The 27,535-nt window shown below is 40.5% G+C and overlaps 1 protein-coding gene across 1 annotated transcript in view; it reads right to left on the bottom strand.

Moving 5' to 3' along the window:
• ttyh3a (tweety family member 3a) overlaps window positions 1–27,535 on the bottom strand; it is a 144,707-nt gene that overhangs the window by 12,324 nt on the left and 104,848 nt on the right. The window contains exons 7-12 of the mRNA XM_060943080.1: window positions 24,828–24,903; window positions 18,634–18,689; window positions 14,250–14,342; window positions 13,016–13,108; window positions 3,317–3,453; window positions 994–1,167 (exon numbers count right to left, since the gene is read on the bottom strand). Of these exons, the coding sequence (XP_060799063.1) occupies window positions 994–1,167; window positions 3,317–3,453; window positions 13,016–13,108; window positions 14,250–14,342; window positions 18,634–18,689; window positions 24,828–24,903 (629 nt within the window). The remainder of the gene's footprint in view (window positions 1–993; window positions 1,168–3,316; window positions 3,454–13,015; window positions 13,109–14,249; window positions 14,343–18,633; window positions 18,690–24,827; window positions 24,904–27,535) is intronic.

The raw sequence follows: 27,535 nt of genomic DNA on the forward strand, positions 1-27,535 counted from the left end.
AGAACTTGCTATAGCAGTGACAAAATAGCCATCAAACATGCATTCCTGTATTTAATAAAATGAGAAACAGAATTTTATTAATAAAAAAAAAAAATTGCCTTCAGTTCTCCTTTAACACTGAGGAATCGAGAGGAGTGAAAATGCTTCAGAAATGCTTTCGACTCGGTTTATAATTGATCACGCAACATTCCTTTTCTCCCTCTTTTTTATTTAAAAAAATAATAAAAAAAAAAGATAGAGAGAGAAGCACTGAACTCTGGGACTGTTTTCTGTTTTTCACCGTCTCCTTTTCTGTAGGGCGGCACGGTGGTGTAGTGGTTAGCACTGTCGCCTCACAGCAAGAAGGTTCTGGGTTCGAGCCCAGCGGCCGATGAGGGCCTTTCTGTGTGGAGTTTGCATGTTCTCCCCGTGTCTGAGTGGGTTTCCTCCCACAGTCCAAAGATATGCAGGTTAGGTTAATTGGTGGCTCTAAATTGACCGTGTGTGTGTGTGTCAGCCCTGCGATGAGCTGGTGACTTGTCCAGGATGTACCCTGCCTCTCACCCATGGTCAGCTGGGATAGGCTCCAGCTTGCCCTGCGACCTGGCACGGGATAAGCAGTTACAGATAAAACAAACAAACAAAAAAAACCCCAACCTTTTCTGTAGTGGGTCATCTGACACTGCCCCCTAATGGACATACTGCAATATTACATGCAAGTATGAAAGCTGACGCCTGTGTAAGATATATTGATATTCATACTACTGTGTCTGTGTGTGGTTGCAAGGGACAGATGGTGAGGACTACAAAGGAGTGGGTATATCAAATGTTATAAGCAAACAGACCCTGAGAGACGACTGTTCGTGCTTTATTGGGTCATCGTGTACAGAGAATGTGTTGAGTGATATATAAGCTTCGACTTAAATGCTAATGAGGGGAAGGTGATGAGTGGGAGGTTTGTGACTACTGATGTAAAATTTGTGTCGGGCAGAATAGGGGTCACATATAACTTACATGTACTCGGTAACAGGGGCGTTGCTGACGGTGTGTGCTGCTGCAGGGATGCTGGTCTCACTGCCATAGCTGCTGCCACAGCTGTAAAGGCTCGGCATGTGCACCCGGTACAGGTTATCATGGTTTTGCCTTCCTCCAGATGCAGCAGAGTCTTCCTCATTATCTTCACTGGGCCTGCATGCACAAACCAAACACACTCACACGTCACGGACTGACATCAGCAGCATGAGATATGGCCAGCAGAGGGAACACTGCGCGTTTGTTATTACACTAAAACGTCTGCAGCACAAAATGAGCACACATGCTCCTATCTGGAGTCCACAATGCTACAGGCAAGTACAGAAGCTTGTGCTCTCTCTCTCTCTCTCCTGTTTTGTAGGGCAGGCTGGAGGGAAAATCCAACATGAACCTGCTTGAAGACAGGACTTTCTTTTAAACTGGTATTAAATCACTACCATCTTTTTAATCTATGGTCACACTGGCTTTGTTTCAGGAATCATAAATCACACAAAATGCAGCATTTACAGTCTTGAGGCTTGACAGGTTTCAATGCAAATTATTGACCAAAAAAAAATGCACAGAAATAAACATCAGTAAGTAGATGATGTCACCTTTTTTTTTTAGCTCTACTGCCCCCTTCTGGTCAAAAAAGGAAGAGGATTTTCTTTGCGGTATGTTGCAGCATCATACAAGGGCACTACGGTCAGGAAAGAAACCGTTCACTGGAGCTCTTCAAATCAGGAAGCTCATGAACACTGTACTCTCCATGACTGAGAGAAACAAAGATCTACTGTGTGTGATGTTCCAGACACTGATGCACACAAAGCGGTGAAATGACTCAAGTCCACCGATCTCAAGAAATCCCTTTCACTTTTATTCTTGTCTAGTTTCATGGGCTAAAATCTGAAATGTTTGATAATGATAATCTTAATAATAAGATAGCCCATCTTATTATAATTAATACTGCCACAGATTTAACCCACTTAGAAGCTCCTTTGTAGGGTGGATGATCGGCAGTGATGAAGAACCCTGGTGTTTAGCACTGGGTCTTGGGACAGAAAAGGAGACACACCACTGCTACAGCGTTAATTATGGAAAGCTCGAATCTGGTACTATCCTGTTCTCGTTTAATCCCAGCTGCCTCAAAACGAGAAGAGGAAATGATTATAAGAGAGGGGAAGCAGCTGTGGATAGCACTGACAGGGTTTTGGATATTTTTGAATTAATAAAGTAATTCTGATTCTGGGGCGGCACGGTGGTGTAGTGGTTAGCGCTGTCGCCTCACAGCAAGAAGGTCCGGGTTCGAGCCCCGTGGCCGGCGAGGGCCTTTCTGTGCGGAGTTTGCATGTTCTCCCCGTGTCCGCGTGGGTTTCCTCCGGGTGCTCCAGTTTCCCCCACAGTCCAAAGACATGCAGGTTAGGTTAACTGGTGACTCTAAATTGACCGTAGGTGTGAATGTGAGTGTGAATGGTTGTCTGTGTCTCTGTGTCAGCCCTGTGATGACCTGGCGACTTGTCCAGGGTGTACCCCGCCTTTCGCCCGTAGTCAGCTGGGATAGGCTCCAGCTTGCCCACGACCCTGTAGAACAGGATAAAGCGGCTAGAGATAATGAGATGAGATTCTGATTCTGATAAGGGAAGCCATGGTCCAATGGTTAGAGAAACAGCTTTGCGACCAAAAGGTCACCAGTTTGGTTCCTTAGCAGGAATGGCTGAAGTGCCCTTGAGCAAGGCATCTAACCCCAGCTGCTGTGGGTATGTCAGGATCTTGTATGTTGCTCTGGATAAGAGCATCTGCTAAATGCCTGTGATGTAATTTGCCAAAGTAATCCTGAGCCATCCATGTGGTTACATCAGCTATAGATGAATGACCGTTCTTGATGCAGTGCCATCTGAGAGATCAGAGCTCACGGTGTTCAGCTTAGGCTTGTGCCCTTGCCCTTTATGCACCGAAATTCGTCATTAAATGAACCGTTGAATGACATGCACCTTAAAAGGTGAAATATCCTAATCCCTTCCTATCTTTCTTTGAGGAACTGCTCCTGCTCTGGGTACGTTGTACATCGCTCTGGATAAGAGCGTCTGCTAAATGCCATTAATGTAATGTAACGTAATGTAATACGCATATCGCACACATCAACGTGTGTCTTATCCATAACATGCAACCAGATTTCCAGTGCGTCAGAGTTTTATAACGCACAAATTCCTCCTCCTCCATAAGTCCTGTGGCACCAATGAACTTAAAGCTGTTGGACAATAATAAGTGAGATAAATAACAGGATGAAGCTTTAGGATTCCTTTCCTTTCAGACACTCGGCACTCACCTCCGGCCCTGCCATGTGTGAGGCACACTGCAGATGATGGAGCTGAACATGAGGGCTGTGACAAAGGAAAAGAGCACCAGGTAGATCAGCCCTTCCAGACCGTCATAGCACAGCCCCGTCACAGCCTGTACATAATCCTGTAGAGGTAAAAAGAGTGTCTCACACACACAGGGAACGAATGTATCGTTCTACATAGAGCTGTGAAATAAAATGACAGTATGACTCTGTGATATCGCAATACAGTGTCGTAATCGGTTATGAGACTGGTGCACCATCATCAGCAGCAGCATGTTCACAACTCTACCTACTTCCTAATTACTCTCATTAACAAATTTATCATTCATTTATTTTTACTGAAACATTGGCATAGTGATTATTTTCTCGATTATCAAAATGTTATTTTCTCAACGCATCTTTGAGACATGGATGGTTTAAAATTACTAAAATGAGTAATACTGGCATTTGCGTGTTGTTTTACACCGTGTAATATTAGACGACCGTTTAACACTGCTGGCCGTAAACACATTTTGAAAGCTCGCGTCGGGAGATACAACAGATCCTGGAGGTATAATGGACTACTTCTGCATTATAACCAAAACGATAATGCTTCCAGCTCATCCACTCTAATGGCGATGGCACTATTTTACACCTGGTCTCTGCAGGAGCTCCCAAAACGAACAACATTCATTATTTACATAAGAACACTTGCAAAGCTTATTTTAATAAGCTGGAGCAAAGCGTCAGACTGTATGCTTCATCAAAGATAAACAACTATGAAAATAAGAAATGAAAAATAAAATGAAAAATAAAAAAAAAACGTTAGCTGTTGCTGTCTCGCTGTAAACAGTGCAACCAGATACACAGACACACAATGTGACAGCTATTTGAGAGTGCAAGCAGCCCACTGATATAATACAGCTCCATCTAATATATCCCCCTGATACAACACTGTCTGTGTGGTATTTATAGAACACATGTAGGCCTACGCTATAGATTTAAGGATGTGCTGGAGAAGCCAGAATATACAGTACCAGTCAAAAGTTTAGACATCCCTTCTAATTCAATGTTTTTTCTTTATTTTTATTAAATAAAAGTCACTTCATGTCTTAAAGTAATGATGGATGTCGTTTCTCTTTACTTAGCGGAGCGGTTCTTGACATAATATGGATGACTACAGTTGTGGAATAGGGCTATTTACTGTATGTTTATTATTTACTATTTACTGTTTGATCTCAAACACATTAAGAAGGCAAGAAACTCATCCACTAATTAACTTTTGACGAGGCACCTGTTAATTGAAAAGCGTTCCAGGTGACGACCTCATGAAGCTGGTTAAGATAATGCTAATAGTGTGCAAAGCGTCATCAAGGTAAACGCTGGATACTTTAAAGACTCTAAAATATGAAACTTTTTTTTTTTGTTTACCACATAATTCCATCCATGTTCCAGATGTTATTTTACAGTTGTGATGTCTTCAGTATTGTTCTACAATGTAGAAAATAACAATACAGAAAAACTCATGAAGGAGTGCAGGTGTCCAAACTTTTGACTGGTACTGTATATTTGAAAATCAACCAATAAGTATAGGTAATCGTATGGGGCCGAGTAAAATTAAGGATTAATTTCATGAGTGATTTCAAAGTTTTGAAAATTTCAAATTTTGAATTTCAAAACTTCGAAATCACTCGTGAAATTGATCCTTAATTTTACGAGGAACCATACGATTACTTGTTTATAATATACAGGGCCAAATTACTCAATTCTGACACGACACGAGGACTGTATTTCCACAGGATATCTTCTTGTTTCGTCAGGCTTTTGGACTTGTTTGGCTTTTTACTCATTCCAACGAACTAGCCAACAGCATTTCAGAAATACAGCCTCGTGTTAAGGAAAAAAGCCCTCCTTGATTGACCAATCAGAATTGAGTAATTTGGCCCTCACCGATTCTTGAAACTTTGGCAAAAATGTGTCCCACTAAGAAAAGTGCCAAGTCTGTTGGAAATTAATAACATTTTCATAAATAAAAAAAATTTAAGTTATAATCAGGGGGTCCTTTGCACATATGCAAGGTTCTTTTATAGGATTGTTTTTATTTTTTATTAATTTAATGATTATATGCTGGCCACTGCCTACAAAATCAGTTGTCCTCGGACAGGAGCTAATCATTTCAACTTGATTAAAAAAAACCAAAAAGTAATAATTTAATTGAATAATACCTTTACTACATGAAAGAATACATTGTTATATGTATTTAAAACTGCAAACAGTGAGTTCTGAATGATGTTTACTATTATTTTGTGGTTGCTCAAAATGTGTCCCACATATTCGTCACCACCGTCAGATATTTACAAAAAGCAATAAAATCAGGCAACTACAAGGTCAACTATATTCCCGAGGACCCTCTTTTCAAACCTTCAGCTCTACTGCATGCTTCCAGATTACTCAAGCTCCTGTAAGTTTGGTATTTTCTCTTAAACTTGTTCATATTTTTGGACACTGCTACAGTCACAACCATAGCATGTCAACACAGTCACTATTGTATAAAAAATATTAGATTGGATTATGACATAAATGTATACTTTTTTAAGAAGAGGTCTGAAGTAGCTAGCAACAGAGGGAAAACAAGATGGCTAATGTGAACAACTCCTGCATATCATGTGAAAGAGTAGGTTTTTGTCACCACTGTCAGGTTTTCTGTCTGATGCTGGTGACAAAAACCTCCAAATGGCCCTCAACGGAGGCTAGAACATAATTGTTGATCACAATAAATACCAATATGACGTGATGTTTCATTAACCTCTTTTATATTTATGTAATTCCTCCTATATTTCTTCCCTATTGTCCAACCCTTAGGGGATGTAGTGTGCCTTTCCTCTCTCAATTCACTATTATGCCATGTTCATTTGGCTTATGTCATTTGGGATGCACATAGGGCACCTACTACCTACCTCTATTGAGGTATTTCACTCACGTGACCAAGTCATGTGATGCTGCCATTTTGGACGGCACGGCTCGAATCAGTTTGAATGCGAGGAAGGCGACAAACGAAAAACATAAAAGAAAAAGGAGCGAGATGCAGAAAACACCTTCACTATCCAGTGACGTAGGGCATTTACAGGGCGAGCAGAGGGAGAGGCATTTGCAAAAATTGAGGTTAGCAGGCTTAGAGAATGACATTTACCTGCTTCCACCAGGATTGTTCACTGACAGCTAAGGTTTGTTCACATTTTCATTTACTTTCGGTCCTCAGGATAAACAAAATGTTATTAAATGTCATTGAAATAACTTCTTAGTCTGTTGAGACATGGCCCGTTATAAGTTTTTCCTTTACTGTATTTACTAGTTTACTGAGCGCGCTCCGGGGCTGGCTGGCCGGCTAGCTAGCGCTCCGGGGCTGGCTGGCCGGCTAGCTAGCGCTCCGGGGCTGGCTGGCCGGCTAGCTAGCGCTCCGGGGCTGGCTGGCCGGCTAGCTAGCGCTCCGGGGCTCGCTGGCTCAGTAAACTAGTAAATCCAGTAAAGGAAAAACTTGAGACTGAAAGGTTTTAACAGTCATCCAAATGACTGAACGTAAACATTGCTACAGTAACATACTAGCTACTGTTGTTGACATTAGCTAGCTTGCCGTCCAAAATGGCGGACACCGGGGCGTCACGTGACCCTGTGACGTCAGGTGAAATACCTCAATAGCACATAGTATACAGTGTCCCTTCTCCAATGACTAAAGCCAAATGGAAATGGAATGACCTTTAACCAAATCCAACATTCATAACATCTCCCTCAATTTCATAGTCATTACACTCAACTTTGATGACAGTTTAAGACGTTAGTGATGCATTGTACATTATTCCCACTGGCAATAACATTATTTCTTACTATGATGATTTGATATTTGATGATATGGGGATGGAGTACTTTTAAAAATTATATTGCTTAATTGTACCTTAGGCCTATATTCCTTGAAAAAAATGTTATTACATTGCTCAGGATTGTTATTTTTTTGGACCAAATAGTTAAATAAAGTTGTTAAGCAAAAAGCCATTGACTTTGGAACTGAAATTTGGAATTACCGTAAAATACCAAATAATAGCCGAGTTCCAATTAACCGCCGAGTTCCCTTTAACGGCCGGGTGTACGCGTGTTGTGACAAATAAAGGCCGGTTCCGAATACTCGCCGGGGTCTAAAAAAAAAAAAAAAAGCGTCCGAACGTTCTATCTAGAATCTTGAGGCCCAGCACTTTTCTGGTTTTCTGGTGTTTAAACGATTTTGCATTGCATAGTTTTCTACCGAAACAATATGAATGAATGAATGCAAAATGAAATTATTTCTATAATACTGTTTACAACATTTTGTTACGTGATAATAAACATGCCATTTCAATGTTATAATCTTGGTCTACCGTAATATTTCTTGAGGAATGCAACTCCGTAACTTTTGACAGATGTCTTAGCCAATTACGTTTGACATGGGTGTGTGGGATATCACTTACGTCATCGAATGAGGAATACCCCTTTGGGGTATTCACCCAACGAAAGCCAGCGTGTGTGGTGACATTGAGGACTGCGGGTTTCCAAGGTTGGACTGCTGCTTCTGTTAAACGACCTAAATTGCCGAATGCATGCGTCAAAGCACACACTGAGTTTTATTAAAGACCTTATACCATTTCACTTGCCCTTACCCATTCGGATCTGGAAGATGCTTTACAAAAAAGGTGAGAGCGTTCTAACATGCATTTCAGTCTGCTCGTGGCCAATCTAATCCAAGGGGCCTTTTCAACAAGTAATCTGTCGTGCAAGTTGGGCAGAAGCACGCGTCAGGCAGGCAACATGTAGGCCTACAAGTCAGTAACCTATTCAACTAACTTTCATCCGAACTTTAAGTTTTCTACGGGGTCGAGCCACCATACCAACTCACTCGGGGAATAGGCTCATATCGGCCAAATAGGGAGACGTCTTGGAGAGAAATGTGAGAATGCAAGATGACAGTATGTAGCCACTGCAGGTCACTTATTTTTCAGCATAAGAAAAAACCCTTTGGTTTGACACTTCGCACCCTAATTATGTTGCTTCAACGTCGCGCCCTCCATGCAATTTCAGATTGACAGACATCGCGAAGCGCAAAGGGTGGAGGCTGCATGGGTGAGGGTGATAGCAAGTGACCATAACTTTGCAGAGTAATTAAATCACAGTGCTGCGCACAGACAATGGTGTGGTTTCTTGATTATTTTGTAAAGCATGCACTTAACTAGTCATTAACAGGAAAAGGTGTGTGATTTATCCTTTATCCACCCTGACTGTGCCATGCGAAGATGCATTCTGCGTCTTCAAAATTCCCCGAAGTCGGCACCGTGCTATCTGTAATCTAACTCTAAAGAAACTGTAAGTTATACTGGTTAAAAGTAGGCCTATCTGAGAATGATTTTTTCCCCGTTTTGAGGTAGATTTTGGGGAAGGTGTTTGTGAAGAAGGAATTAATCGCCTGTTCCAAATAGCCGCCTAGTCTCTAATACGCGCCGGGTCTCTTACGTGATTGAGACAAATAATAGCCTGGGCTATTATTTGGTATTTTATGGTATATGTTGTAATGAGGTCACTGTCACCACCGTCAGTTCTAAAGTCACCAGTGTCAGAGGGAGTTTTGTTTGTTTTAAATGAATATGCTTACAACATGTTTCTTCAGTGCTGTTCAGTTATGAAAGTAATAGTCTCTTTTAATGCAAAAATAAGTTTGTTAAATAAAAAAAAAAAAACATTACTTTGTCTCCTTAGGCTGAAAGTAAATATTGTATAATATTAGATTTTTTTTAAAGGAGTACACGTGAAACTGTATAAAAATTGAATAAAAGTGAATATTCAACTTTTAAACAGTGTATATGTGTGCTAAGAATGCCAGATAATGATTTAAAAACTCTAAATACATATTAGACCAAATATATACAAAATGCTTTTTATTGTGTCTGATGGTGTTGACAAAAACAAAGTAATAGCTGAAAAAATGCCTATTTTATGAAAAAAATACAAAATGAGGAGCTTGTACCGGTACATTGCTGAACAGCCAAGGCCTTGTCCTATAATGATATACCTTTAGATTTTGTAATTTAAGTAACTTTTTATTTTCAAAATTAAAACCTTTTATCCAAAATCCCAAGAATCAGTGCCCTATGTATTCTGCGGCCCATTTCTTAAACACGGAAAGCCAAAAATTCATACTTTTTTTTGGTATTTTCATTTTCGCTTGCAGCTTTCAATTGGTTTATCATTTCTTCGTCGAATATAGTGAAACACGGCATTGCTGAGTCAGCAGTCAGCCATTTTGTTGACAAAATTTGCTAATTTTTGTAACCGTAACCAAGCAACGAACTAGCCAATAGCATTTCAGAAATATGGCCCCGTGTTAAGGAAAAAAGCCCTCCTTGATGGACCAATCAGAATTGAGTAATTTGGCCCCATGTATTATAAAAATAATAAACTGATAATAATCAGGAAAATTTCCCAATTATTGAGATGTGAAAAAGGCATTAATGCCAAAGCTAATAATTATAGCAGATTTTTAACAAAATACGGTTCGATATTATGGCCCTTTTATCTTTTTTCTTTTAAAGAACTCATCGGCGTCATGACGTCTTCAAGTAACAAGATATTTTTGCCATCACAGTCCTGCACAGAGAGAGCATTTGACACCCCCCCCACACACAAGTTCATTTCCTGCATAATAGTGCTGAAAGTAACAGAAACACATATTTGCCAGTGAAAACACACACACAACGAAGACAGAGATACACGTCATCATGTTCACAGTCGTCCAGAGAGAGAGAGAGAGAGAGAGAGAGAGAGAGAGAAAGAAAGAGGCAGGGAGAGAGAGAGAGAAAGAAAGAGGCAGGGAGAGAGACAGAGAGTGCCAGAGGCAGAGAGAGAGAGAAAGAGGGAGGGAGAGAGAGAGAGACAGGGAAGAGGGGGCAGAGAGAGAGAGAGAGAGAGAGAGAGAGAGAGAGAGAGAGAGAGAGTGCCAGAGGCAGAGAGAGAGAGAAAGAGAAAGAAAGAGACAGAGAGTGCCAGAGGCAGAGAGAAAAAGAGAGAAAGAGGGAGGGGGAGAGAGAGAGAGAGAGAGAGAGAGAGACAGAGAGAGAAAGAGGCAGAGAGTTGATCAGACACAATCCCACACTCTTCACACACCCACACTCATAACCACAATCTCAGATTCGTGACTACACAGAAGAATGTGGCATTCAGAACTTGAATCTCACACAGAACATGGATTTCAAACACACACACACACACCCACACACACACACACACACACACACCATATTTACGATTTTGGAATCACCAGAACATTCCTTAATACTGTACAGATGATGAGGGCATGTCAGTGTATCATTAGTTGGGGCGAGCCCCAGCCCTACTGCAGGCAGTGCAATAGTTTTCCCCAAAGGCAACAATGCAGCAGCCAATCTCGCTTGCAAATTCACTGTTATTAGTCACTGTCAAGGTGTTTCATGCATAATTACAACATGCACCGAGAGCTCGGCACAACACGCCGGCTGAAGAACTGGAAAAGGAACTGCCTTTGATGTGACTGCCCATGTTAAATTCTTTCCTCATCATCCTGAGAAAGTGAGTTCGAATCCTGATGATGTCACAGGCATTCGTGGCTGCGAGTCCAAGAGAGCAAGCCGTCTTCTTCTCTGGGTGGGCGGGGCATATTCGCTCTGCCCTGTCAAATCACAGGGACTCTAGCTAATCGCAGGCGTTTGTGAGCTCATGTATGCAGAAGAGGGTAGACAGCGCTTTCTGTCAACTGTGTTACGCTGCTCTGAGCTGCATCATGAGCAGAAATTCAAAAAGATCCTGTTTGCTGGTGACCTATGTCTTGGACGGAGCATGTGATAGCCTTCACCCTTCCCAGTTGGTAGTTGTCATATGAGGAGAGAATTCAGGGACAAAAAAAGGGCAAAAAAAATATTCAGCACAATTATTATGATCCAATATAGTGAACAGTGAAGGAAAAAAAAAAAAAACCCTTCAGACCTCTATATAATAGGTGCTGCAGGACATTTCTGGAAAACTGAGCCCGATGTACAGCTGCATGAGCACCACCAAGGCAAGTTTAATAAGCAAGGAGTAAAACAAAACCTGGTGGCACTTCTGTTTTATTCTTCCTATAAAACACAGCAATTTACCAATGATTACTTTTTTTTTATTAATTAAAGAATGACATTTAATTACATACAGCTGTTCCATGCAGGCACGTGGAAGGGCAGGGAGGTCCCAGAACAGAGCCACCCACCAAATACAACTTCTTGCAAACATTGCAACGTAAATGATGTTCCTTGACGAAAGTGGTTCTGACAGAACTGATAAATTCGGTAAAATTCTTGTAAAAACTAGCAAAACTACAATGTAAACACAGAATATAGACAGCCGAGTTGTTCCAAGCGACCGCTACCTGACGTCATCACATACGTCACGACCGCAGGAAGCCCATCTTGATATTTTAAAGAAAATTCATTTTTCTCGAACACTATTTGGTCTCCGAAAATGAAAGTGCGAATTGTGAAATTTACGACTACTTTTACTTAAAATAAGTTGGAGAATAAATCTGCTCGAGGATCTCTTTAAGCTGTTACTATAGAAACAATAACATTTTAGAATGAACGCGTTAATACGACCCTGGCAGCTGTGCTGTCAGAGAAAATTAATCAACTCCTTCTGATTTGTCAGAATTCAGCATTCAAGAGTGCTGTGGTATAAGGCAAGGCAAGTTTATTTATATAGCGCATTTCATACACAGTGGCAGTTCAATGTGCTTTACAGAGGTAAAAGCAAAACAGTAAACAATAGAAAATAAAATTACATAAAATAAAGGGGGAAGAAGAGAGGGAAAAAAAATAAGAAGAATTAAACAATAGTAGAAATAAAATAATAAAATGAAGTAAAAGTTCAGTAAAAAACAGCAGAATAAAATAGAATAAAAGTTAAGTAAAGTTTAAAACATGCAGAGACTGTAAAAGTTAAGTAAAGTTTAAAACATGTAAAGATGACGATATTTATCGGTTAGCAGAAAGCATCTGAAAACAGTTTGGTCTTTAGTCTAGATTTGAAGCTGCCAACAGCAGGAGCATTTTTGATGTCCTCTGGCAGTTGGTTCCATAGCTGTACTGCATAGTAGCTAAAAGCCGCTTCACCACACTTTGTTTTAACAACAGGTTTTACCAGTAAATTTTTCTGCTGCGATCTGGTAGATCTGACTGGGTTTGGCCGCTGCAACATATCAGAGAGGTAATTGGGCCCTGTACCATTTAGAGATTTGTACACCAGCAGCAATACTTTAAAGTCAATTCTGTAGCTTACTGGAAGCCAGTGAAGGGACCTTAGAATTGGAGTAATGTGCTCTGTTCTTTTTGTTCGTGTAAGAACCTAAGGAATAATAATCCATAAAAGCCAATATGCACTGCACACTCCAGAGATTTAAAACGCTTGCTGAGCAGCGCCCCCTATAGACACCCACTCTCTGAAAATGCCTCAAAGTCTGCTTCATACTTCAGTGCTCCGTGACGAATGGTCATTTCACATTAGTTCTATAGACACGCACTCGCACCCTATATACGCACCACACGGAAGTGAAGCTGCGTCTTGAATTTCGTCCTGGGTCTGTCCACAATAGAAATATTACACACACACGCTATCGGATCCACTCACCATATGCAGACTGCGGCAGTCCACCAGGGCAGTCAGCTGATGCAGGCCGATCTCGGTGGTGTTCAAAACCCCCTGAATCTGTTCCAGATTGCTCTGAAACACAGAGGGGCGAAGAGTAAAAACAGCAACAAAACTGGGTCAGTCTAGTTCTGAAGTGAAGTTGTCACGTGTGTGTGCGCAATACAGATAATGCTGTGCTTAATTTTGTATTCTACTTGCACTTAATTTTCACCAAGACTTAACTTTTAACACACTAAAGCATTTCATCATTCCTGTAATTCCCTCTGCTCTTGCTGCAGGCGAATGTGTACATGCTCTAAGCCTTAAAAAGGCCTCACAGAAGCAAGCCATTTGCAGAGACACATGGGAGTCCTTCTGTCCAAAAGCTCAGTCCTGTAATGGCCCAAATGACGTTAAAGGAATACTCTAGTGGTTCCCCCCCCCCAACCTAATCTGTAGCATACGAGTTAATTGTTCCAAGAACCCGGACAGTTTTCCCAGTGAACGGAAACCAAAATTCACAATGGAAGTCTGTTCAAGATTCAATACACACACCTGAGGAATGCATGTTGTCTTTGTAGAGCTCTAATGAATCCTTCAGTCAAACATATCTGAAAATTAAGGTCTGAATCGATACAATTCACAGCTTGTGTGTGTTTTAGGAGTCAAACATATTGACAGCTTTCCATTTCCATATTTAGTCCCATTTCCAAAAGGGGGATGGATTAAGAGCGGGCAGAAAAGAGAGCGCAGATCTGAGCAGCCGGAGTTTGTCTACGACTAACTTTGCTCACTGTAACGTCCTGGAGACTCCTATAAACGTTCAATAAATATTTCCTTCCAGAAATCTTTACAAACCACCCTTACCCTTCCCATCACCGCTCATTGTTCAATTCACTTCATACAACCGTGTGATCATTTGATATACACTAATGATGTGCAGGATATACGGGTGAAAAAAACAACACAATGTAAGTTCCTGTGGCAGGACTTGTGTGTGATGTATTTTCCAACGGGTCAACACTTTTTACACATTATCTCCTGTGCCACTAGAAGCCACCACTTCCCTTTCACACTTCCTATTTGTCAGATGTCATTACGTTGCTGAGTATGGGGAAAAGGGAAAGAATCAGGACTACACTAGACATGCCATAAACACAGCACAGAGTCACTAGGTACAACTGCAACACTTTCCCAGTCTGTCGCTTGTGTGTATGGTGTGTGTGGTACACACTTTGGTTTGGGGGTATTCTCGCACTGTAGAACGCAGGAGCTCCAACACATCATCCTGCATCTCCACCAGAGCCTTATGGCTTCCAGACAGCTTCTACAACACAAGACATATAACATATACAGTCAATAAACATGTCGAATAAAAATCCTAAGGGGGGGGGGGGACATGAATAATAATAATAATCAACTGTGAGCTACTGCTCACTTACATATCCCCCTGCTCTTGCTTATATCAGAATGCAAGCAATCAAAGGAATAGGACACTTATTATGAATGTTGACTTCAACAAATAATTAACCCTGAAACAAGTAAGTAAAGAGCAGTGTCTCTCCCCAGGGATTTCAAATAGCATCCTGGTAAACTGCCATTTTGAAATAGCATTTTGCTTCTTGAAATAGCATCAAAATCCACCCTGTGTGTTTCGTAAATACATTCAGTCGGTAAACAGGAAGTCGATGTGGGACAGACCTGAAAAAACGGTACACACGGTATAGAACCCCAAGCTGAAGCTCGGTACCAAATATCAAGCAGTTGTGTTCTGTAGTTGCTGAGAAAAGTCTTACGAAAATTTGTAAATCCACGCTATATGTTTCGTAAAGACATTCAGTTGGTAAACAGGAAGGCGATGTGCGACAGACCTGAAAATGGTACACATGGTATAGAACCCCAAGCTGAAGCTCGGTACCAAATATCAAGCAGTTGTGTTTTGTAGTTGCTGAGAAAAGTCTTACGAAAATTTGTAAATCCACGCTATATGTTTCGTAAAGACATTCAGTTGGTAAACAGGAAGTCGATGTGCGACAGACCTGAAAATGGTACACATGGTATAGAACCCCAAGCTGAAGCTCGGTACCAAATATCAAGCAGTTGTGTTTTGTAGTTGCTGAGAAAAGTCTTACGAAAATTTGTAAATCCACGCTATATGTTTCGCAAAGACATTCAGTCAGTAAACAGGAAGTGGATGTGTGACAGACCTGAAAAAACGGTACACACGGTATAGAACCCCAAGCTGAAGCTCGGTACCAAATATCAAGCAGTTGTGTTCTGTAGTTGCTGAGAAAAGTGTTACGAAAATTTGTAAATCCACGCTATATGTTTCGTAAAGACATTCAGTCAGTAAACAGGAAGTCGATGTGTGACAGACCTGAAAATGGTACACACAGTATAGAACCCCAAGCTGAAGTTTGGTCCCAAGTGGCTATGATTTGTGGTTGCTGAGAAAAAGGGTGTTTCAGATGGACGGAAATACGGATGGACGGACAGAGGTAAACCAGTATGCCCCCCCCCCCCCCCCCCCCCCTTTCGGAGCAGGGATATAATAATAATAATAATAATAACAACAACGTTTAATTTATATAGTGCCTTTCATAGACCCACGGTCGCTTTACAAAGAAAAAAAAATATTACTGAACTAAACAGAGGAGAAGGAAGAGTCTTTATGGAAAAGTCTTTAAATCAGATTTGAAGGAAAAGCAGTTACGGAGAGATTGAGGGAGAGAAGTACAGAGCTTGGGGGCCATGGCAGTGAAAGATCTGCCTCCTAAGGTGGATAGACTGGTGCGTGGGACAGTAAGTAGGTTGCAGGAAGTGGACCTAAGAGAATGATAGAGTAGGGGGTCAAAGTGGGACATAAATGCGACCTAATTTACAATTTTGAGCGATGGTAACGCCAGTACAACCACCACTCATGGAATGTGCCTGGTTACCAACCGATACCAGTTGAATTTGATTTAAAAGCAACTCTATCAAGCCCCTTTCAGAAAGTTCGCACTTAAATAAATAAATAAATAAATAAATAAACAGAAAAGTGTGTGTATATGGTGATAAATTCCATCCATTCAACAACAGAGGGTTGATTTGACACCAACAGTTCTTGGGTTCTTAGGGTTCAGAGCAGAACATGTATAGATCCTTAAATTGACTTGTTCCTCCCCCCAGAATATCTGTATTAAAATCTATAATGATCACGGGCTATGAGATCACTTAATCATCATCTCGGATGTAGTGAAATAAAATTAAGATTATGTTTTCCCCAAGCAGCGCTCCAGTGATGAGGCCATTTTCATGCATTGCATGCTTAAAATTTTCTTAGCCCAATTTGTTTTGTTTTTTTTTTGGCAGAGAGTGTTCTTAAATCTTAGGGAACATAACCAGTCTGCATTTTTACTCTCCTCCAGCTCCGAGCCAAGTAATACTGTACAGGGTTCCCAGTCCAAGTCAAATGTCAAATTCCCTGACTAAAAAGCTGAATTCCTGTGACCCATAACAAACAGAAAAACGGGCCACCTTTGCACTGTGCAGACAAAAACCAGCCACAGTATTTTAAACCAAATCAATCAATTCGCAAGTTTTATTTGCCAATTCACCATGAGCTGGCCTAGTGGTTAGCGTGTCTGCCTTTTAACCAAGAGATCGTGAGTTCTACTTGCAGTCAGGTCATACCAAAGACCATCATAAAAATGGTACCTACTGCCATCTGGTAAGGCACGCAGCAATACAGATAAGAGTGGGGAGTCAAACTCTCGTGGTTACCAGAGGACCAGCCCGCAACCCTAGCTGTGTAGTAGGCGAGAGGCTGAGAGCTATAGAAGCAGAGATTGGCGCTGCCCAATGCGCCAGTACTGAGACAAGAGACTGCCTGGGAAGACCAGGTCCTGGCATGGGAGGGACTTTGATTTGTCAGTTCACAGACATTTTCAGTCCAAACCATAATGATTTCACTACCTGAACATAGTGAAATAACCTGATAAAGAAAAATACTGTGTGGAAAATAAACAAAATTCCCTGATTATTCCATGACTTGGCCCCAAAACAAACAAACAAACAAACAAAACCCACAACCCAAATCCCCTGACTTTCCAAGTTTGGAATAGATTTGTTAAACTGCCATGATATTCCAGAATTTCCATGCCCCGTGCGAACCCTGACTGTATGATCGGGTGTTTGCGGATGTGTTCAGAACGTGAACGAAAGAAAATTGAACACGGATCGTCACAAACACTTTTCCAGAGATGGATATTGAATGAACAGAAGACACAGATGGTCTCTCGTCTGCTGACTGAGATGCATCATCACCCTGGCCCACTGCTATTCCCTAGTGAGTTTGAATAATGCAGAAGGTCCCGTAACATACAGAAGGTGTTGGGTGTTGGGTGACAGGCTGCTCAAAGGTCTTTCTGTGAGAAATACAGGAGTAGAAATAATACAATACTCCAACACGTGCAAGTCCACTGCAGGCCGACTGCTGAAAAAACCGTGACATCTCAGAAACACATGAATATTTGAAAGGAGCCTTCAAAAGAATGTGATGGTTGCTTGGGTTCTTAGCAACAGTTCTATTTTTAAACTCGCCATGAAAGGCTGGAAAATGGCATATTAGGGCCAGAAAAAAAAAAAAACCAAGGCATCTTGTATGTGACTGTACAGTCTGTTCTGTGTGGCTTCCCAAAGCCTGCTGTCGCAATAATTTGTACCACGCCATATCAATATGCCTCTGTAAGAATCTTCTTTTTGAACAAAAAGGAACTGTAAAAGATGAAATCAGTGCTGGTGAGGTTTCGTCAAGGTCCCAAACTATCAGAGCGAAGAGAACACATCTTGATCTTCAAAGGCAACGCTGAAACTCGTGGCCTCAGCTGTTCTCAGTAAGACTCATCCGTTAAAGTGGAATCAGTCAGACACCAGTTGGGCTCAATGACTCACGAAGATCAATATACAATCTCCGTATGAGCACTGGCTGCTGTTTAAAAGCGACGAGATGTGGACTGAAATGGAAAGGGCTTGCCGTTACCCGCCGTGATTAGTCAGATGTGCTGGGATACTTTAAGAGGGGTAATATATTATTCACATAAATTCAGGGCAAGGTCTTATTAGATTTCCTTGGCCAAAGTGCTGCTTGGTGTAGAGAGAACTGCAGACGACCAGAGGTAATGATGTAGAGAACTGAATAAAGGAAACATCTCAGTGCACCAACTGGGGCATGGGCTAGCACGTCTCCAAAGAAGAAGGGCGTCATAAAAATCATAAAATGGGTCACAATTAGAACAAAAAGTTAGACAAGTCAGGTCCATTGTGCACCGTGGAACCACCAAGCCATATACAAAACTAAAGAAAAACAGAAAATAAGAAACGTACACACAGGGTGAAGTCATGGCCTAATGGTTAGAGAAGCAGCTTTGGGACCAAAAGGTTGCTGGTTTGATTCCCTGGACCAGCAGGAATGGCTGAAGTGCCCTTGAGCAAGGCACCTAACCCCCGACTGCTCCCCAGGCTGCTCTGGGTATGTTGTACGTCGCTCTGGATAAGAGCGTCTGCTAAATGCCATTAATGTAATATCATGTAGTGGGATGCAGTGAGAGAGACTGGATGATTGAAGCCATGGTTACCTGTTGGAAGGGGTTGGTTTGGCCCACGCTGCACTGGAGGTAATACTGCAGGATGTCTGTAGAAATGAGAGAGAGACAACAGATCAAAGATGAGGAGAAATAGACCACTGAAATCAGACACTTTCAAATACTATCACACTCATATGTGGGCCTTCCATAAACTGTTGCTACGAAAAGTCGGACGCACACAATCTCATAAGATGCAAGATGTAGCAGTATAATTTCCCTTCACTGGAACTAAGAGGCCAGTATTTGTATTTGTGTTCCAAGACACATGATGAAGACATGGTTTGAGAAGGTTGGAGTGGAAGAACTTGAGTGTCCTGTACAGACTTCAACCCCACTAAACACCTTTGGGATGAACTGGAACGCTGAATGCACCCCAGACCTCCTCAACCAACATCAGTGCCTGATCTCCCTAATGCTCTTGTAGCTGAATGAACACAAATCCCTACAGCAAAGCTCCAAAACCTAATGGAAAGCCTTCCCAGAAGACTGGAGGTTATTATAACAACAAATGGGGATGGTCAACAAGGACCTATGGGTATGATGGTGAGGTGTTCCCAAACTTTTGGCTGCATAGTGTACCTGGAAGTCAAACGACTGATGAGTAAATGACCTGTTGTCCTGATTCTGCATTACACGCTCAATTACTGTACCCATTACAGCCTGATTCTGACATCTTAAAGAGGAAGATATTCGACTGGTATACTTAAATAATACAAGGTCAGTCCTCCCTGACACTGGCTAATCAGCACATTAATCGGGGGGAAGAAAAAAAAAAAAAAAAGGGTTGATCGATCGAATACAGTGATCTGAAGGGCCAGAAAAGAGTCAACTATGAATGTGTTTACCGATTCACTTCAAATTAAAGAGATGTTGGATGCAGGTTTGCGTGCATATGTGGGAGGGAAACAGATTTATAAAAAGCTTCCCACGCTCTATTTCTGCGCAGGAAGCGCTACATATTTCACACCACCTCCTGACAAGCTCCAGCACAGACGTAATTGTGATTTTCACACACCCGCTACACTGCGTATATATGCGTACAGGAGTCAAATAGCGAGCGATTCGTGAGTGAGTCAGAGCTGAAGGCCTGGCTCGTGATGAAATCATTCGCTCTTTCGCTCTCACAGCCACACACACGGGCATCCCGTTAAGCAGCCGCCAACAAATCTCCATCCAGTCCTGAAAGTGGTAGAGCTAATTTACATCTCAGAGATGGCTTACACACACACACTATAAACCTAATAACGCTAGTGATGGGAAGACGGAACCGCTCACTCAATTACGTCCACACATGGTCAAACACAAGAGGCTTTCATGGCTTATAACCGAGCCACAGACCCAGAGCCTCATCCATCATCTTTACATGAACTTTAGTAATTGGATGCATTATTGGGCAATTGGGAATGTCAGAGTAAAACAGACCATGAACAATAGGGGTGAGTATAAAAAGGCGACCCGAGAGGAACAAGCGTATCTGATCTACGGTCTTCTTTGCACTATAAGCCAATAAATCTTCGAGGTCTGTTCAAAGCTTGTTTAAAGCACAGCAATTTCTAACTTCAACATATTCTGAAGTGACAGGACTGACACAAACTCGGGACATTGGCAGATAATGGCAGTGGTGACCTCTCCGAGGCAGTGGATAGGTTCGTGGCCTGAGGGCAGACAGACAGCCTGATCTATTGAGTCATTACTGCAAAGAGGATTTCACAATAGAAGCATGCACCAAGTTTAGACCAAAAAGCATCTGCCAGCCTAAAGTGAGTCAGATACTGTATTATATAACAGAGCATGCCATGGGGATGGGGAAATTTTGTTTGTATTCCGTTTTATTGGCTGGGAAAGCCGTACCAACAAGTTAAGAGTACAGTAAAAACCTAACTGCCTAAAAAAATCATAAACACAGGAAATAATGAAAAAGAAAAAGAATGAACAAATAAAAGAAAGAACAAACTTCAACGTATTTAGAGATGACAAAAAAGAAAGAAAGAAAGAAAGAAAGAAAGAAAGAAAGAAAGAAAGAAAGAAAGAAAGAACTTCAACACAGGTGACAAGAAAGAAAGAAAGAAAGAAAGAAAGAAAGAAAGAAAGAAAGAAAGAAAGAAAGAAAGAAAGAAAGAAAGAAATAAACGCTTCAACACATTTAGAGGTGAAAGGAATGCAAGAAAGAAAGAAAAAGAAAGAAAGAACGAAAGAAAGAACAAACTTCAACACAGGTGACAAGAAAAAGAAAGAAAGAAAGAAAGAAAGAAAGAAAGAAAGAAAGAAAGAAAGAAAAAGGAAGGAAGGAACGCTTCAACACATTTAGAGGTGAAAGGAATGCGAGAAAGAAAGAAAGAAAGAAAGAAAGAAAGAAAGAAAGAACAAACTTCAACACAGGTGACAAGAAAGAAAGAAAGAAAGAAAGAAAGAAAGAAAGAAAGAAAGAAAGAAAGAAAGAAACGTTTCAACACATTTAGAGGTGAAAGGAATGCAAGAAAGAAAGAAAAAGAAAAAGAACGAAAGAAAGAACAAACTTCAACACAGGTGACAAGAAAAAGAAAGAAAGAAAGAAAGAAAGAAAGAAAGAAAGAAAGAAAGAAAAAGGAAGGAAGGAACGCTTCAACACATTTAGAGGTGAAAGGAATGCGAGAAAGAAAGAAAGAAAGAAAGAAAGAAAGAAAGAACGAACAAACTTCAACACAGGTGACAAGAAAGAAAGAAAGAAAGAAAGAAAGAAAGAAAGAAAGAAAGAAAGAACGAACAAACTTCAACACAGGTGACAAGAAAGAAAGAAAGAAAGAAAGAAAGAAAGAAAGAAAGAAAGAAAGAAAGAAAGAAAGAAAGAAACGTTTCAACACATTTAGAGGTGAAAGGAATGCAAGAAAGAAAGAAAAAGAAAGAAAGAACGAAAGAAAGAACAAACTTCAACACAGGTGACAAGAAAAAGAAAGAAAGAAAGAAAGAAAGAAACGCTTCAACACATTTAGAGGTGAAAAGAATGCAAGAAAGAAAGAAAAAGAAAGAAAGAACGAAAGAAAGAACAAACTTCAACACAGGTGACAAGAAAGAAAGAAAGAAAGAAAGAAAGAAAGAAAGAAAGAAAGAAAGAAAGAAAGAAAGAAAGAAACGCTTCAACACATTTAGAGGTGAAAGGAATGCAAGAAAGAAAGAAAAAGAAAGAACGAAAGAAAGAACAAACTTCAACACAGGTGACAAGAAAAAGAAAGAAAGAAAGAAAGAAAGAAAGAAAGAAAGAAAGAAAGAAAGAAAGAAAGAAAGAGGAAGGAAGGAACGCTTCAACACATTTAGAGGTGAAAGGAATGCGAGAAAGAAAGAAAGAAAGAAAGAAAGAAAGAAAGAAAGAAAGAAAGAAAGAAAGAAAGAGGAAGGAAGGAACGCTTCAACACATTTAGAGGTGAAAGGAATGCGAGAAAGAAAGAAAGAAAGAAAGAAAGAAAGAAAGAAAGAAAGAACGAACAAACTTCAACACAGGTGACAAGAAAAAGAAAGAAAGAAAGAAAGAAAGAAAGAAAGAAAAAGGAAGGAAGGAACGCTTCAACACATTTAGAGGTGAAAGGAATGCGAGAAAGAAAGAAAGAAAGAAAGAAAGAAAGAAAGAAAGAAAGAAAGAAAGAAAGAAAGAAAAAGGAAGGAAGGAACGCTTCAACACATTTAGAGGTGAAAGGAATGCGAGAAAGAAAGAAAGAAAGAAAGAAAGAAAGAAAGAAAGAAAGAAAGAAAGAAAGAACAAACTTCAACACAGGTGACAAGAAAGAAAGAAAGAAAGAAAGAAAGAAAGAAAGAAAGAAAGAAAGAACGAACAAACTTCAACACAGGTGACAAGAAAGAAAGAAAGAAAGAAAGAAAGAAAGAAAGAAAGAAAGAAAGAAAGAAAGAAAGAAAGAAAGAAACGTTTCAACACATTTAGAGGTGAAAGGAATGCAAGAAAGAAAGAAAAAGAAAGAAAGAACGAAAGAAAGAACAAACTTCAACACAGGTGACAAGAAAAAGAAAGAAAGAAAGAAAGAAAGAAAGAAACGCTTCAACACATTTAGAGGTGAAAGGAATGCAAGAAAGAAAGAAAAAGAAAGAAAGAACAAACTTCAACACAGGTGACAAGAAAAAGAAAGAAAGAAAGAAAGAAAGAAAGAAAGAAAGAAAGAAAGAAAGAAAGAGGAAGGAAGGAACGCTTCAACACATTTAGAGGTGAAAGGAATGCGAGAAAGAAAGAAAGAAAGAAAGAAAGAAAGAAAGAAAGAAAGAAAGAAAGAAAGAAAGAACGAACAAACTTCAACACAGGTGACAAGAAAGAAAGAAAGAAAGAAAGAAAGAAAGAAAGAAAGAAAGAAAGAAAGAAAGAAAGAAAGAAACGTTTCAACACATTTAGAGGTGAAAGGAATGCAAGAAAGAAAGAAAAAGAAAGAAAGAACGAAAGAAAGAACAAACTTCAACACAGGTGACAAGAAAAAGAAAGAAAGAAAGAAAGAAAGAAAGAAAGAAAGAAAGAAAAAGGAAGGAAGGAACGCTTCAACACATTTAGAGGTGAAAGGAATGCGAGAAAGAAAGAAAGAAAGAAAGAAAGAAAGAAAGAAAGAAAGAAAGAAAGAAAGAAAGAAAGAAAGAAAGAAAGAAAGAAAGAAAGAGAACAAACTTCAACACATTTGACATAACAGGAAGGAAGGAAGTCGAGGAAGAAAGAAAGAACTTTAACACATTTCGAGGTAAAAGGAAAGAAAGAACGAAAGAAAGAACTTCAACACAGAGGTGACAAGAAAGAAAGAAAGAAAGAAAGAAAGAAAGAAAGAAAGAAAGAAAAATACATTTCGAGGTGGAAAGAAAAAGAAAGAAAGAAAGAAAGAAAGAAAGAAAGAAAGAAAGAAAGAAAAGAATAAACTTGAACACATTTAGAGGTGACAAGAAAGAACGAACGAACAAACCAACACATTTTGAGGTGAAAGAAAGAAAGAAAGAAAGAAAGAAAAATACATTTAGAGGCGACAGGAATGAATGAATGATACTTCATTTAAGCTGAGAAAATATTTCCATGAATTTTACAATTGTTTTTCATGAATACTGAGTTAAGGAAAGACAGACAGACAGACAGACAGACAGACAGACAGACAGACAGGGTGTGCATTGGAAGTGTAATTAGGTCCCAGAATGCCAAGTATGGCTTTCAGGATGATGCTGAGGGTCTGAAGGATGAAGCACGCCGAGTGATCAGAGCTGGCACTTTGGTCCCTCGTTAATGCTTCTATCATCACTCTGTATGCTGGTTTCATCCACAGCCATTAGCCACTGTCAGCGTGCTTCCTGTGGGCTGTGAGGACATAAAAGCTGAAAAATACCCTTTTCTGAATGGAGAAGGGGGATGGGAGAGCAAGAATCAAAAGATGGAGCAAGATTAAGAGGGTTACAGTGGGGAAACTAGAAGGGCACTTGACAGAGCGCACACCTCCGCCAAGCTGCATAACATCAAAATCCTTGAACCGAGGATAATACTAAAGCTGTCCACCAAATTTCACCCAAATCCGTTCACTACATTTTGAGTTAGGTTGGGAACAGACCAAAAAAAAAAATTCCTGGATCCACATACAGATCTGGATTTGCATCAAAATCTAATCAGTTGTTCCTTGGCCCATGGCTCACCTTTCCTCAAAACTTCATCAAAGGCTGTTCATTACTTTAAGTTACACTGGAAACAAACAAAAACAAACAAACAAACAAACGTGAAAACATAACCTCCTCCAATACAGTTGACGGCAGTAATAATGAATAGTGAAAAGGAGATTAATTAACAGTCTTCCTGCATGCTTCGCCGATTGCGGTGCAGTATTACTGAGGGACAGGAACTCCTCTCTCTGTCCTGCATTCTGTCTCTACTGCCCTACTTCTTCCTGCTGATCGGTACAGACCAGCGTCTGGCACCCCCACACACACGCGTAACTTGAGTAGGAGATGAATGATGAGTTAAGAATATGATTCACTCCTCTGAAATCCAACAGGACATAAGATCCTGTGTGAGCAAAAGACATGGTGAGAAAAGACACCACGTGTGAACTCCATCACGAAAGGGTAAAACCACGTTCAGCTGTGATTCACTCAAGCAAAGCCCACAAACAGTGACTCACCTTACTGAGAAGGAACACACTCGTACAGTACATCAAACAGTTGAGTTTAAAAGTGAAAGTGCAAAATCACACCTTTGTTGATGACTCCGTAGCGTTCGGCCACTTCGGCGACGTACATGTCTGGTGCCACACAAAAGTCACTAGAGCTCTGGAAATGATATCAGAACGGCTCAATTATACCAAACAAAAAAAAAACCTGGACTCTTTAAACCAGTAGACTTGTTCTAAACAGGGCTATGGGTTAGTAGAGAAGAGGAGTCAGACTGCAACTTCAAGCAAAATGGAAAGTAAGACACATTCAAACTCGAAGTTTCATCTTAGGTTATTAACTAAACGTCACACGACTAATAAAGCCTTGTGCTTTGGGCCAAATTAGAAGCAGAGCTTTATTTCTTTCCAGTCATTTCCACCATCATTAGCCTTTACGGTGACCTCCAGTCACTACAGACTGATGAGATCATCAAATCACAACCAGAGATTTCTTTGTCTCCAATCCAGATACTTTAACCCTTTCATGCACAGGGTCCATACTTCCTTCATGCACAGTCATTTAAAGATGGTTTCTTGAAAATATAAATTTTTTTTTTTTAAATCACTCCAAATCGCTTGGGACCATTAACGCAATTTCAAATAAATGATAATCTTGATGGTGTAGTGGTTAGCGCTGTCACCTCACAGCAAGAAGGTCCGGGTTCGAGCCCCGTGGCCGGCGAGGGCCTGTCTGTGCAGAGTTCGCATGTTCTCCACGTCTCCGCATGGGTTTCCTCCGGGTGCTCCGGTTTCCCCCACAGTCCAAAGACATGCAGGTTAGGTTAACTGGTGACTCTAAATTGAGCGTAGGTGTGAATGTGAGTGTGAATGGTTGTCTGTGTCTATGTGTCAGCCCTGTGATGACCTGGCGACTTGTCCAGGGTGTACCCTGCCTCTCGCCCGTAGCCAGCCGGGATAGGCTCCAGTTTACCTGCGACCCTGTAGAACAGGATAAAGCGGCTCGAGATAATGAGAATGGGATGAGATAATCTTGATTTGTGTTGTCCTCAATGGAGCAGTTCCCTGGTCTATATTTACAGACTTTCAACACGAATTTAATGGAAGACACGATTATTTACCTCTGAAATCAGGTGCATCATATTACAATCTTAAACTGCTGACATTTTGTGATTTTTTTTGGGGGGGTCCAAAAATGATAGTCTAGGATTTCTATAATCGATAAATATTTAAAGCCTTGAAGTTTAACTGTAAGGTTCGAATCCTTGTTTTTACTCACGATATTCCTACGGTACATGGGGACAATCCACTTGTCCGAGATATTTACAAAGAGAGATCATTAAAAAGAACGTTGAAGTTTTAAATTATTTATTCATGAAAGGGTTAAACTTATAGTGGTGCTTGAAAGTTTGTGAACCCTTTTGAATTTTCAATATTTCTGCATAAATATGACCTAAAACAACATCAGATTTTCACACAAGTCCTAAAAGTAGATAAAGAGAACCCAGTTAAACAAATGAGACAAAAATATTATACTTGGTCATTTATTTATTGAGGAAAATGATCCAATATTACATATCTGTGAGCAGCAAAAGTATGTGAACCTTTGCTTTCAGTATCTGGTGTGACCCCCTTGTGCAGCAATAACTGCAACTAAACATTTCCGGTAACTGTTGATCAGTCCTGCACACCGGCTTGGAGGAATTTTAGCCCATTCCTCCGTACAGAACAGCTTCAACTCTGGGATGTTGGTGGGTTTCCTCACATGAACTGCTCGCTTCAGGTCCTTCCACAACATTTCCATTGGATTAAGGTCAGGACTTTGACTTGGCCATTCCAAAACATTAACTTTATTCTTTTTTTAACCGTTCTTTGGTAGAACGACTTGTGTGCTTAGGGTCGTTGTCTTGCTGCATAACCCACCTTCTCTTGAGATTCAGTTCATGGACAGATGTCCTGACATTTTCCTTTAAAATTCGCTGGTATAATTCAGAATTCATTGTTCCATCAATGATGGCAAGCCGTCCTGGCCCAGATAAGCAAAACAGGCCCAAACCATGATACTGCCATGCACACCATTGTTGTTCAGTGTTCTCCTGATGGTGGATTCATGAACATTAGCCAATGTGAGAGAGGCCTTCAGTTGCTTAGAAGTTACCCTGGGGTCCTTTGTGACCTCGCCGACTATTACATGCTTTGCTCTTGGAGTGATCTTTGCTGGTCGACCACTCCTGGGGAGGGTAACAATGGTCTTGAATTTCCTCCATTTGTACACAATCTGTCTGACTGTGGATTGGTGGAGTCCAAACTCTTTAGAGATGGTTTTGTAACCTTTTCCAGCCTGAGGAGCATCAACAACGCTTTTTCTGAGGTCCTCAGAAATCTCCTTTGTTCGTGCCATGATACACTTCCACAAACATGTGTTGTGAAGATCAGACTTTGATAGATCCCTGTTCTTTAAATAAAACAGGGTGCCCACTCACACCTGACTGCCATCCCATTGATTGAAAACACCTGACTCTAATTTCACCTTCAAATTAACTGCTAATCCTAGAGGTTCACATATTTTTGCCACTCACAGATATGTAATATTGGATCATTTTCCTCAATAAATAAATGACCAACTATAATATTTTTGTCTCATTTGTTTAACTGGGTTCTCTTTATCTACTTTTAGGACATGTGTGAAAATCTGATGTTGTTTTAGGTCATATTTATGTAGAAATATAGAAAATTCTAAAGGGTTCACAAACTTTCAAGCACTACTGTACATGGAGGGGAAAAAAGAAAAG

The sequence above is a fragment of the Neoarius graeffei genome, chromosome 16, assembly GCF_027579695.1.
Source record: "Neoarius graeffei isolate fNeoGra1 chromosome 16, fNeoGra1.pri, whole genome shotgun sequence".
In the NCBI taxonomy this organism is placed as follows: Eukaryota; Metazoa; Chordata; class Actinopteri; order Siluriformes; family Ariidae; genus Neoarius; species Neoarius graeffei.